Genomic DNA, 14,511 nt, shown 5'->3' with positions numbered 1-14,511 from the left:
ACAAAACATCTGGATTCTTCTTGGTTAATGAGAAGGAACTGACTGACACGGGTACAGCTTATATTCCCTGAAAGTCTTGTCAGACTTTAAAAAAAAATGTTTCTCAATTTTACTTTAATCACAGTTATGGATGATAAATTGTTTACTTACTAACAAGGATGGAAAAACAGGCATAAGCGCAAGAGGTATTTAGATTAGATATTCACACGTTTTCAGCATTTATCAAGTATTACAGTGAAAAGTTACAGTCCTCATTTTCAAGGAACTTTAGGAAGACATGAAAAGACATTAAAAAGGAGTGTTCTGATCAAAATGTAGAAGAGCAAAGCGTCATAGTGACATTGAATGTCAGAATTGGAAAAGATCTTATACATTATCTATTCTACTGCTCTCATTTTACAGATAATGTAAATTAACATCCAGAAAGACGAAAGAATATGCCAAAGTTATCCTGGTAACTATGGAATCCCTGAACTTAAATACAGGACTTCAGAGTGTCAGATATTGAATAGGAAACATGTTGCAAAGGAATATATTATAATCTCTACCATCTTGACAGTTTCCAAAGCACTGTTGGAGGTTAATCTCAGGTGCCTTAATTTAATCTTGCCTGGAGGTGTGGTCCCACCTAACGGATTAGTCCATGTCTAAGAAAATCTTCCAGTATCATTAGGGAGAAAAGGCTAAGACCCATGAAACAGTGGGCAACTTTAGATTCTCATGTGCCAAAGAAAAATCTGCTGTTGGAAGTTAGAGAAGAGAGGAATTGCTTTGGACCAAAGTAGCTCAGGAATAAAGAATTGGGGTCCACTCTTCAATGATGAATGGAGGGAAAGTAGGGTAGCCATTGTAGGAGAGAAATGGTGGGAAGAGCAAAGGCAAAGGAGAAACAGCAGGAGCGAGTCCACAGTGTCTGGGTCTGGGGAGAAAACTGGTTAGGAGAACTGGATTTAGAGGAGGGGGAAAAAGCACCTCCTGGAATTCTCTTCCAGTTCTGTAATTCAGTGATCTTTTCTGTTCTGATTACCATTTTACCCTCCTTCTGGAAGGGAGCCAGAAAGAAAGAGGTATCCTTTAACCAATAACTAAACCAGTAAGCTCCAAAGAAGTGCTTCTTAGAGGAGGAAGGTGTCGAGGTAATCCAGTCTGCAATTAAACTGCCTCAGGCCGGGAGGAAGTCCAGTGCCACCAGAGAAATTCCAAGGGAGTTTTAGCCCTCACCTGTGGGAGCTGACTTCTTTCATGGGATATATATATATATATATACACACACATAATTGGAAACCTCTTAGCTTGAGACAGACTTCCAAGAGATCACAAGCAACAGCCCTTCCTGAACTCAGGTAAGAGAGCTCCCTCTCTCTACACTATTCGCATGGTTCTGGGGATGAGCCCAGTTCTCCTAGTCATCTAGCCAGGTGTGTTCAGGGCCATGTCTAAAGGGGTCCTTTTCATTAGGACAAAATATCCTAGAGAATAGGGAATTGTCATGTTTATCTTTGTATTCCAGTACCTAGCATGATATTCAAGACAGCGGGTGCTTAATAAATGCTGATCGAATTGTTGAATTTAACATATATTTACCATATACCCACTATGTTCAAGGCAACTAACATCATTCTCTATTTAAAATGAGTTGATCACTCACTAGATGTTAGGTGTACGAATCATGCATCATTTTATTTAAATGTCAAAACAAATTTCTGGGGTAAGTTTAATTATGACCATTTGGGGGCAAAGAAAACAAAACCCAGAGAGGTGAGTTTACTTGTCCAAGGTCACATAGATGGAGAGTGACTAACTCATCCAGATTTACCTGTGACGTTTTCAGTTTTAAAAGTTAAAGTGCTATGCCCTGGATCCCCCCCAGTCTTGGGAAAACTGGGACAACCTATGCCGATGGGGACTTGTAGAGCAGGCATTTGGACCTAGTTCTCAAACCCAGAGTTCTCTCTGATACTTTTGGGTTTGGTTTGTTTATTCCCTTTTCCTACATGTGGCAGTATCCCAGGTGAATATGAATGTAAAGTATACCGAGCCTATTGATTGGAACGTAGGAAAATAATCAACAAGCGGTAACGATTATCAGTGCTGTACCAAGGTATCCTGGAACCTAAGGCAAACAGGAAAGATGTACACCCCTCTATATATGCTTTTTTAAGATTTTTATTGGAGTATAGTTGATTTACAATGTTGTTTTAGTTTTAGGTGTACAGCAAAGTGAATCAGTTATACATATATATCTCCACTCTTTTTTAGATTCTTTTCCCATATAGGCCATTATGGAGTATTGAGTAGAGTTCTCTGTGCTGTACAGTAGGTCCTTATCCGTTATCTATTTTATGTATAGTAGTAAGTATAGGTCAAACCCAATCTCCCAATTTCTCTCTCCCCCCCTTACACCCTGGTAACCATAAGTTTGTTTTCTACATCTGTGAGTCTACTCCTGTTTTGTAAATAGTTTCATTTGTACTCTTCTGTATATGTTTTTATTATTTTATGTATATTATTTTTCCAAGACATTAAGGTAGTTGAAAATTATTGAAAAACTGATAATTAGCTGCATTGCAACTCACATTATTTTTAAGTTTAAATATGTTATGTCTCAAACAGAATTTATTATAATTTTACTTTCCTGGTTTTAAGGGAAGAAAACTCATCACTAATATTTTCATCATATACTTCTGATACATAAAAACATAGATATGGATATAGATACATAGATAGATATAGATGGATGGATAAACATATGTAGATATAGATGGCTAGATAGATGATGTATAGATAGATAGACAGACAGATAGGAGCACTCATTTCCCGTTTTGTCCTGGGCTCTGATATGGCTCAGCATGGCACTGTCAGATTCTGTCTTTATTTAAATTGTTAATCTTTTGTTCATCATGGATTGTTTTCAGTAATTTTGCTACTGCATTAAGATATTATTTATCTTGATTACTGAGACTTTTGTCTCCTTAAATTTTGTGCCTGAGGTGAGTGTTTCACTCTCCTCTCCCTAATCTCAGCGCATTATCATTTTACCTTAAAACTCAGCAACTACTATAAAGTGCCCTCTTACAGAGCAAGCCTCATCCCAAGAAGAAATGAGTTCCTTCCCAACTTTTTCTCTTTCTTTTGGGATCGCTTACTTGATCCTCAGCCTGAGTTACAAGGCTAGGAAAGCGCATACTCTTGTATTAGTCCCAGGTATGCCTGACTGCTGCCTTCCTGCAGAGGGCGCTGTGGAGTCTAGGCACCCCAGGAGGGTGGAGAAGTGTTAGGTGGAATTAGGCAGATTACCCATCAGAACTTGCCTTTCCATGGCAGAAGGACTGTTATGAAATCATTGACTTTCTATTTGCCTTCGGGACTGAAATAAATCTACTATCCTCAAATAACCAATCTGATCTCAGACAAATGCCAAATAGAGCTAAGCTCCTCTGCCCTGGGGATGGCCATAAAATCCAAACAATTTCCCTGAAATGTTTTTGGTGGCTTGGCAACAGCTTCTATGGGTTCAGTTTTCCCCCAGTCCCTCTGTGGGGTCCAGAAGGGTGAGCTACATTGGCATTCTGGAAGGGAAGACTATATACGTCAACTCGCGAAAACAAGTTCTGACATTTTCCCTGAAATGTCATCCTCTATCTACTCATTGCAAGTGCCTGCTGCTCCAGGCCTTTCCTGCTGGGCAATAACGATGGGACTGGGATGGGGAGAGAATAAAGGAGCCAGGACCTGTAGCACCAACTCATACTCAGACCCGGAACAAGCACCTGAAGCCTTCTCTTCTCTTTTTCTTAGTAAGTTGGATGAATGTGCCAGACCATCTGAAGTCAGATGAAGCTATTAAGTTTCACCAGGGGACATTAGAGACTGGGGGAGGCATGTCCCTGGTGACGGAATTGGCTTCTTAAGGCATGAGATGGGGAAATCAATGTCATGCTCTTTCTTTTGAATTCTTAGCTCCTGTGGTCTCCAGAATCTGGCTCCAGAATCTCCTGTGGTCTCCAGAATGAAAGGCTCTGGTCTTCCCCTCTGCCTTCTTTCTGCTGTGTTTTATCTCTTCTGGACACCTTCTGCCAGGCTGAAGACACTCAATTTGGGAAGCTGTGTCATCACCGCAAGTCTTCAGGCAATTCGAAGTGGATTTTTGGAGATACAGGACAGAGTGCTATGTGAGGGAGGGACCCCACCTTTCACCTTGTGACTGCCTCCCTACTTTTCTACTTATTTTTCTCTGTCCCCCAGCAGTGTGATCGCAAAAAGAGGCAGGCTGGGGACTCCTTACCAGGAGGATGTGTTCCCAGGAAATATCTGTAGTTCACAATTCAAAAGTGTTTTGGAGAGGGACTCTGCCCACTGTGCCATGGCAGGGAGGGGATGGGAGGTCTGGATGTCTAAGATCCTGGCAGCAGTTACTGACCTGTACTTTTTCATCTTGCCTTCCTCTGTTTAGCAACCCAAAGATGAAATCATTGACCTCAGAATCTTGAGGAAGACTCAGCCTTTGCAAGACATGAAGGTACATGCTTGGTCTGTATGAGTTCTGGGAGGAAATATGAGTCAGGGACATCTCCATCAACCTTGTTCCTGGACACCCTCCCCCCATCAACACGCCAGTCTTCTTTGTAGCCTAGAGGTCAGTTCTGCCTCCTCCGCCATATACTGGGACTCTACCTGGACAGGGTATTCAAAAACTAACAGACCCCTGACCACTGTATCCTCCAGAAGATCAGTGGTCTCTCCAGCTCTTTTCTTACCATCAAGAAGGACCTCTGGCTCTGTGTGACTAAGGGTCTTGGGTAAAAGGATCCACCTCAGTACATAGCTTCAATGACTTAGCAATCAGCCTCATTCTTAGCCCCATTTAATGGATGGAAGAACTGAGTCCAAGAGTTCTAATAATCTGTGTTGAACCATGTGACTAGGTAATAAGAACTCAGTTATATTTACTTTTGAATACAAGCGCCATGCAAAATTTCTACAGAACTATAAAGTGCTACCTATTTGATGTCACTGATAATTTCCTAGTATCCATGAAATTATGCTTCTTCTGTAGGTGAGTTATCCTGCTGCATACTAGTGCCTACTGAGTCCAGGCAGCTAATCAGCAGACAACTGGACTCAATCTCAAGATAGGACCTAGGAATCCAATTCTTTCTCCCATGGGGGCTCTCTGGAGGGAGCTAGACTAGAACTGGGTTGGGGGGTGTAGGCCAGATGGGATACAGTGATCACAAACACTTTCAGTGCTGCCTGTTTCTAAAAAGAAACAATGAGCTCTATATGCTTCTTCTTCTAGCTGGTGATCAGTTTAATGATCCTAAATAAGGAGGTCTGAAAAGACGTCTATAGGTGAAAGAATAGAACTTCCACCTACTTTGTGTCAATGGCAAGGGCGGAAAATCAGAATCTTTAATAAAATCTGTCATTCTTTGGTATTCTTTTCAGCATGCCCATGTGACATGCCCCTGTGGGGAGGAAGCAATGGAGAAACGCAGCCAGCTTATGAGCCACTTCAAAGAGGTATATGCAATTTTGGCCTTGGTTGGGATGAGTGTGTTTTTAGAACTGAGATCATAGATGGGTGCAATAGATGTTCATACTCGAAGAAATGTTATAGCCCTCAGGTTAATGGCCCTCTGAGGTCATGTGGACTGTCCCTCTGCTTTAACCCAGGGGATACCCATTCAGGCTCTAGAAGGATGCTGTCTCTGCAAGATGCTCTGGGAATCAAGAAGGAATAGCCATGATTCCATCAAGTCACTCTAGAGACATCTGAATTTTCCAGCTACACAAACTAGAGGCGATAGTTTTCCAACATTCACACACTTGTACATACCCTCAAAAATAGTCACTCGCAATTTCATGCATGCCCATGCCATGCTGTTTCTCACCTCAGTGCCTTTGCACATCTGCCAGGAAGGCCGGAGTCTGCTCCACACTCACTAATTCCTACTCATCCTTTAAGACTCAGCCTAGGCATCACCTCCAGGAAGGCACTGGCTACTTCTCTCAGAGTTAAGTGCTCCTGTCATCCTGTGGGGACCCCATCATCTATTTACCACACTACATTTTAATTGCCTGCTTCTGCCTGTCTCCCTCACTCAACTGTGAATTCCCTGTGGGTAGTGATGGTGTCATTCGTTTCTGAGTCCCTAGCCAGCCCAATGCTTAGCACAATAAATATTTGTTCCATTGAAGAATGCACAGTAGGCAACCCGTACACACACACACACACACACACACACACACACACACACACACATCTTTCTTTAAAAAACAGCCTAATTACTTTGATCTCTGTAATTCAAGAAGCTTGAGTTGTAGTCCCAATTCTGCTACCCCCCTGGGCCTCAGTTTCTCTATGTAAGACTAGGGTGATTGGACTCAATGATTTTTCCTCCCTCTTGTGAGATCTTGAGGTTTCATAATGTCTCTCAAGCTCTTCATTTTGAAAAAGATGCTCTGTTTACAATCTCCAATAGACCTACCAGTGAAAGGAGAGGATTAACCTTGGAGCCCACATTGTCTCTTTATGAATTGCTCACCACTTCACTTGGTATCTTCCAGCTTCAGCCTCAGACAGCAATGGTGAAGGCTTTGGGGGAGCTAGACATTCTCCTGAGCTGGATGGAAGAGATGGACTAGGAAGAAAGTGATGCTGCTGAGAGTATTCTGGGCCAAGACTCCCAGCCCTCAGTACCCAGGAGGCATGACCCCAAACCACCATCTCTTTGTTGTATAATTTTGTGCTGGTCACTGTGTATATTATTTATTTATTATTTGTTTCCTTATTGTGATTATCTTCATGTGTTCCTATTCTTAATCTAGAGTTTTGTCAGATTTTAATAAGATCTTTTTTACTGTTGGGTCTATTTATTAGTTAATATATTTATTTTTGCTCTTTAACTTATTTATTTTTATATTTGAAGATGAGACTTCTAAAAACAATTCACAGATTATATTTATAACCCAACTAGAGCAGGTTTTTCATAGAGTAAGCAGACCTTCTAAATTCTAGAGGAGTGGCTATAATTTTATTAAATTAAGGACATGTTTACTGACCACCAGTGCTTTAAGAAATACTTAAAACTGAACCAATGGCTACTAAGCATGGGTTGTGGAAGAAGAACTTCTGATGTGAAATTACAAGCTTGTCTTACAATTACTGACCACCCCTACTCAACTCCCAAACCCCAGACTGTGTATCTCCCATTTATGGAATACTCTGGGGCCAGAATGTATTTTTACAAATAAAGTTTCCTCCGTATGATATCTGCTTGGAGTTTGAAAATGCTTCAGGAGAAGAAACAATGGTGGGAATGAGCTTGAATCTCATATTACCTAGGGACCTCTTGCTTCTTCGGGGAAGGAAGATGCCAGTGGGAACCTGGGCCTTCTCTGCCCTGCCAAATGCATCCCCAGCTCTATCTCCTAAATCACCCACAGCTCTGATCCCATGACTCTGCCCTCCACATAAAGGGACTGTGACTGGGTGAGGGACATCAGTCCTGGTGCTGCTGAGCACTCTCCTCTCTGTACCGCTGTTTTCCTTCTCATTTCAGGCTCTCATACTTCTGTGTCAGAGGTCTTAATTGCAACACAAATTATAATGGGCAGGAAGCTCTATTATAAGGGCTAAGAATGCACAGGGGCAAAGTGTAGTTCCCGAGCCCTGCCCAGGGAGGCGCATGAGCCCTCTTTTGAGGTCCTTCCATTTTGGATTCTGGCCAGCTTCATGGTACATGTTGTTCCTGGATTAAGTCTTTGAGTTTGGAAATAACTATTAAGTCAGTGTTCTCGTTCCAGGCCCCTTTCATGCTGAGCTTCCCTGGGCTTGAAGGAGCCAGAATTCTGGCCTGGACTGCTTGCCTCCTTCCTCCCCAGCTCACTCTGAATAGCACCTCAGCTTAGCAGTTTAGTTTCCACAGTTTCAGAAACAGCAGACTGATGCTCCTATAGTGAGCTTTCCCACTGCTTATGGTTTCTGCTCCCAGCCCTCATCCTGGTCCCTGATGAGGTTTAAATAATTTTATTGATTCTTTTTCTCATTATTAAGTAACAACTACCCAGTAGAGAAAATTTGGAAAATACAAAAAATATAAAGAAGGAAATGCAAATCACTCATAATCCTATCACCCATAGATAACCATTCTGAAATATTTAGGTGTTTTTTAAAAAATTAATTAATTAATTAATTAATTTTTGGCTGCGTTGGGTTTTCGTTGCTGCGCGCAGGCTTCCTCTAGTTGTGGTGAGTGGGGGCTACTCTTTGTTGCGGTGCGCGGGCTTCTCATTTCTCACTGAGGTGGCTTCTCTTGTTGCTGAGCACGGGGTCTAGGCACGTGGGCTTCAGTAGTTGTGGCACATGGGCTCAGTAGTTGTGGCTCACAGGCTCTAGAGTGCAGGCTCTAGAGCATAGCCCCAGTAGTTGTGGCTCACAGGCTTAGTTGCTCCATGGCATGTGGGATCTTCCCAGACTAGGAATCGAACCTGTGTCCCTTACATTGGCAGGCAGATTCTTAACCACTGCACCACCAAGGAAGTCCCTAGGTGTGTTTTTCTCCAGATCTTTTTCTTGGATTCAAATCATGATTCAACTCTGATTACCTGATTGATTTGGGCTGTAAAATTTAACCTAGGAACCTCTGGAAAACAAGATGATAACACCTACCTTTCAGGGTGATGGAAGAGATGGTCTTTTACATTCCTTTGAAACAGGGCATTTTTGCTTTTATACTCCCCATTATGATCACCCTTCTTCTATCAGATTTTCCAGTTACCTGTCTTCTGGTTTCCGTGACCAGTCTGACAAACGACTCAGCTTTAACTCTCAAGGCACAGTTGCGAAGTCAACTTCACTGAACTCAGTGTTAAAATTAGAACCAACATGAGACATGCTGAGGGTGTGTCTCAGATTGACCCACAGAACTGAGGATGAAGCTCCTCCCTTTGTTTTCTGGGAGGCATTTCTGATTCTTCTGAGAGTCTGGGCCATAGGAAGCCTTGGTCTTTTGGAACTCCACATTACCGTGTAACCACTCCTTGCCTGTTTATTCCTCTCCCCTGCAGGACGCTTCTCCTCCCCCAAGTCATTTTTCTGGTCTCTGCTTGACCTGCCACAGTACCAACAATGCGGAATTCAGCAGTGGAGAGTCAAGCCAGTTTGGGGACTAAGACAAAACTTCATGAAGGTGGACCATTAAGGGACAGACTCTAAAGAATAGTTTACAATTGTCACTTTCAATTCTAACAGTGAAAATGATCATTGTCATTTATTAAGTACTTCTCATGTGCCAGGCACTGTTCTGGAAACTTCACATACATTATCTTATTTAATCCTTAAAACAATCCTGTGAGGTAGATTATTATTACCAGTTTGCAAGGGAAAATGTGCTCAGAGATGGTAAGTAAGTTGTGCAAGGGCAGAACCAAGCGTTGAATCTGGACACCCTGATACCACAGCCCTCTATGCTTTAACACTCTACTGTCTTCTTTCCCAACAGTGGCATCTTGTGTTCAGAAGCTCAGTGGGAAGGAATAATAAGTTTGGGCTTCATAGAGATATGAGTGAAAATCCTGACTCGGACACTCACTATCTTGGACCAGTGACATAACTATCCTTAGCTTCTTCACCTGCAAAGTAGGATTATATTACTTATCATGCTGAATTGATGTGAAGACTAAACAAGATTGTCATATCTAACTTGTACAAGCACATATTATGTATCAGGTACTGTTTTAAGTGTGTTGCAAGTGCCTGCTCATTTAATTTGCACAAGAGCATGAGGAGCTAGGTGTCATTGTTATTCCCATTTTACAGATGAGGAAACTGAAAACCAGAAAGGTAAAGTATCTTGTTCAAGTTTATAGCTAATAATGGTGAGGGTAAAATATGATAGAGGAGGCAGCCTGGAGAACCGTGCATTTAACCACTTCACTTTGCTGCCTGGCTGGAATGCCCAGTACGTAGAGAGCACTTGATCAATAGAGGCTCTGGATATAGCAGTGCTTCTGCCTGAAGGGTAAAGTGATGAGCCTTCCTGTCAAGCTGTGGCACTAACTATTAACTTCCTGGTGCAACTTATCTCTGTAACATCTGTACTGAACTTAATTTTTGCATGGATCTGAATCTTGTTTCCTCAAAAAGCAGAACAAGTTCCTTTGGAGGTGATAAGATAAATATACTAAATCTCAGGTTGACCTATCAGTTCTGATTACTCTTAGCTCTTAGACCTTGGATTAAGAATCTTAGACCGCTCTACTTCTCTGGGCCTCAGTTTCTGTTGAGAGATTGCATATAGAAATAGACAATGGCTAGACCATGTATAAAGGTAGAACTCTGATCCACAATCTGCAGCAACCAGCCCAGGAAACCAATATTATCTGTAGTAAGCAGCCTAGGAAGCCAGTCTGCTGTCTGTAAGTCAGACTTGTATGAAATCAGACCACAATCTCTAGCAACCAGCTCATGAAGCCAAACAATAACTCCTGTAGCCACTGGATCCAAATGGCCAGGATTTGATTAAAAACCGACAGCTTCCCTAATTTTTGTCCCCACTTGCAACCTAGCATGAACCAGAAAAAGCCAGATAATGCACCCCTAACCAATCACATAGGATGCTCTGCTTCTAGTTAGCCTACTGATGGCTTCCCCACACCAACAGCCTCCAAGCAAGGCATACCTGATGGCTTCTTTGTTTTCTCCTGTAAAGCTTTCCCACTTCTGCAGGCCTTTGAGTCTCTGCCAAAACACATGATGGTGGCTGACTTCCTTTCTATAACAAGCTCTGAAAAAATAGCCTTTGCCTGCTCTCATTTGATTGGTCTTCATTTACTCCACATTGCATTTGTAGAATGAGAGATTTGGGACAGATGATTCTGAATTCTAGAAACTGGATGTGCTATCGCTGTCTCAGGAGATCAGATGTAGCTACTGCTGCCTTAATTACCAGAGGGGTTTGCATGGTTCCTGTATCATCAGTTTTGGATTTAGAATTTTAGGTGAGCATATCTGATTGGAAAGACCTAGGTGATGCCCTAGATGCCAGGGAGACTCGACAAGCCTTCCCTCTGATGGGAGGTGGGCTCAGAAGGAAGAGCATCCCCCAAACTTAGGAAGGAGATCCAGTTGCAGGGTGACTAAAAAGGGTAAAAAAAGCCTGCTGTATCTCTCATTTCCACCATGCCTTTGGATTGACCCAATTCCCTGTTTTCAAGGATTCAGGCCTTCTCCAACATGGTCCAGTATAATTTTGTCTGCTCGTTCTTCCTCCATACAGATGGAGAGCAAACGGACCATTCTCCTGCTGGACTCTTAAGTTCCTGCAGGACAGGACCGTGTCTTTTCAGCTTTTTAGCCTACCTTATCTCAGCAAAAATTACTTTATTGATAAGGACTGAATTCAAAAGCAGGAGAATGGAATGCGTTTTAAAAAATTAAAAAAAAAAACACTAAATGAAATTGGTTTCTCTATGTGTGTGGCTCTTAGTTAATTTTTTCATGAATCAATGGCTTTGGCTTTTGTTAGAAAATAGATAACACACCCTGCAGACTGGGCCTTGCCAACAGGAGGCAGCAGAACAACAGTTGGTGAAAGAATAAACTAATAGGGCCGCACCCCTAATTCACAGGAAGGTTGGCAGGTTGAACACTCTCCCCTTCAACCCAACTGCCAGGAGCACAATGAGCCAGTCGCTTAATGGGAAGAGGGTAGGACTCAGAGACCTACCCTCTGAGGCAGGAAGGAGGCAGGAAGCTGTGGATTAAAGCCAGAGTGCTAATACCTTTCAGAGTACATTCTTTGTCTCACTGAACATTAGAGGTGGGCAAGAATTTACAGATCACTTTACAGGGTAACTGAGGTTCAGAGAGGGAAAGTGAGTTGTCCAAGGTTACACAGTGAGTTATGGCAGAGTTGGCATTAAAACTCAGGTCCCTGTACTTCCAGGATCACTAAATCTCAATTCAATTAAAGAAGAAGTAAAAATCACCCAGATTGGAAATGAAGAAGTACAACAGTCTTTATTCATAGATGACATGCCTATCCAGGGAGGAAGATCCAATGGATTTATGAAAAGCTAGTAGAACTAATAAGAAAGTTTCGTTTGGTAGCAGGATATAAGATCAATATACAAAGATCAATTGTATTTCCATACACCATCAACACACAATTGGAACTTGAAATTGTAAAAAAATACTGTTTAAAATAACATCAAAAAGTTTGAAATCCTTGGAGATAAATCAAGAACAAAAGATGTAAAACAGCTCTACACTGAAAACTGTAAACCATTGCTGGGAGAAATGGAAGATTATTTAATAATGGAATGATGTACTATATTCATAGGTCTCAATATTACCATGTCAATTTCCCCCAAATTGATCTATAAGTTCAATGCAATCACAATATAAATTTCAGTAGCCTTTTTTTTTAGGTAGAAACTGACAAATCCACTTTAAAATTCATATTAAAAAGCAACAGACATAAAATAGCCAAAATAACTTTGAAAAAGAAGAACAAAGTTGGAGGATTAATATTATTAGATTTCAAGACTTATATAAAGCAATGGCAATGAAGGCAGTGTGGTACTGGTGTAAAAACAGACAAATAGATCAATAGAACAGAATGGAAAGTCCGGAAAAAGACCCACACAACTAGAGGCAATTGATTTTCTACAATAGTACAGAGGTAATTTAGTAGAGATAGAATAATCTTTCAAGAAATGGTGCTAAAATAATTGGATATTGTATAGACAAAAATAAACTTGGATCTATACTTTACTTCATATATACATGTTAACTCAAAGTGGACCATCAGTCTAAATGTAAAATCTACAACTATAAAATTTCTCAAAGAAAATCTGAGGAAAAAATCCTTCTGACTTTGAGTTAGCCAAAGATGTCTTAGATACAACACCAAAAGCAGAATCCATAAAAAAACAAATTGATAAGTTGGATTTCACTAAAGTTAACCACTTCTGCTCTTTAAAAGACACCTAAGAAAATGAAAAGACAACCCATAGTCTGGGAGTAAATATTTGCAAATCCCTATATATAATAAGGGATGTGGGTCCAGAAAATATAAAGAGTACTCAAAACTCAAATATAAGAACACAACCCAATTAAAACTTGGGCAAGAGATTTGAACGGACACCAAAGAAGATAAATATATGCAAAAATAAGAGAAGCACATGAAAAGATGCTCAATATTGTTTGTCATTAAGTATATGCAAATTAAAACCACAGTGAGAGAGAGTTGAAGATGGCAGAGTAGAAGGACGTGCTCTCATTCCCTCTTGCAAGAGCACCAGAATCACAACTAACTGCTAAACAATCATTGACAGGAAGACACTGGAACTCACCGAAAAAGATACCCCGCACCCAAAGACAAAGGAGAAGCTGCAATGAGATGGTAGGAGGGGTGCCATCACAATAAAATCAAATCCCATAACTGCTGGGTGGGTGACTCACAAACTGAAGAACACTTACACCGCAGAAGTCCATCCACTGGAGTGAAGGTTCTGAGCCCCCCATCAGGCTTCCTAACCTGGGTGTCTGGCAACAGGAGGAGGAATACCTAGAGAATCAGACTTTGAAGACTAGCGGGATTTGATTGCAGGACTTTGACAGGACTTGGGGAAACAAGACTTCATACTTGGAGGGCACACACAAAGTAGTGTGTGCATCGGGACATAGGGGAAGGAGCAGTGACCCCACAGGAGACTGAACCAGACCTACCTGCTAGTGTTGGAGGGTCTCCTGCAGAAGCAGGTGGTGGCTGTGTCTCACGGTGAGGACAAGGACACAGGCAGCAGAAGTTCTGGGAAGTACTCCTCGGCGTGAGCCCTCCCAGAGTCCACCGTTAGCCTCACCAAAGAGACCTTGGAGGCTCCAGTGTTGGGTCGCCTCAGGCCAAACAACCAACAGGGAGGGAACCCAGCCCCAACCATTAGCAGACAAGTGGAGTAAAGTTTTACTGAGCTCAGTCCACCAGAGCAACAGCCAGCTCTACCCACCACCAGTCCCTCCCATCAGGAAGCTTGCACAAGCCTCTTAGATAGCCTCAATCACCAGAGGGCAGACAGCAAAAGCAAGAAGAACTACAGTCCTGCAACCTGTGAAACAAAAACCACATTCACAGAAAGATAGACAAGATGAAAAGGCAGAGGGCTATGTACCAGATGAAGAAACAAGATAAAAACCCAGAAAAACAACTAAATGAAGTGGAGATAGGCAACCTTCCAGAAAAAGAATTCAGAATAATGATAGTGAAGATGATCCAGGACCTCAGAAAAACAAGGGAGGCAAAGGTCGACACGATGCAAGAAATGTTTAACAAAGACCTAGAAGAAGTAACGAACAAACAAACAGAGATGAACAGTACAATAACTGAGATGAAAAATACACTAGAAGGAATCAGTAGCAGAATAACTGAGGCAGAAGAACGGATAAGTGACCTAGAAGACAGAATGGTGGAATTCACTGCTGTGGAACAGAATAAAGAAAAAAGA

At 41.7% G+C, this 14,511-nt stretch overlaps 1 protein-coding gene across 1 annotated transcript; it reads left to right on the top strand.

The window, feature by feature from the left end:
* Positions 1-4,009: 4,009 nt before the first annotated feature.
* On the top strand, positions 4,010-6,648 carry IL20 (interleukin 20; the record flags this gene model as incomplete). Its single annotated transcript, XM_082612246.1, is given in 6 exon segments — positions 4,010-4,172; positions 4,458-4,519; positions 4,630-4,695; positions 4,699-4,782; positions 5,449-5,523; positions 6,571-6,648. Coding segments are annotated over 6 exon segments (528 nt in total).
* Positions 6,649-14,511: the final 7,863 nt, after the last annotated feature.

This window comes from Mesoplodon mirus, assembly GCF_964341445.2.
Source record: "Mesoplodon mirus genome assembly, chromosome: 3".
In the NCBI taxonomy this organism is placed as follows: domain Eukaryota; kingdom Metazoa; phylum Chordata; class Mammalia; order Artiodactyla; family Ziphiidae; genus Mesoplodon; species Mesoplodon mirus.
Note: the sequence above shows the minus strand (reverse complement) of the source record. Positions and strands in the feature narration are given on the sequence as shown.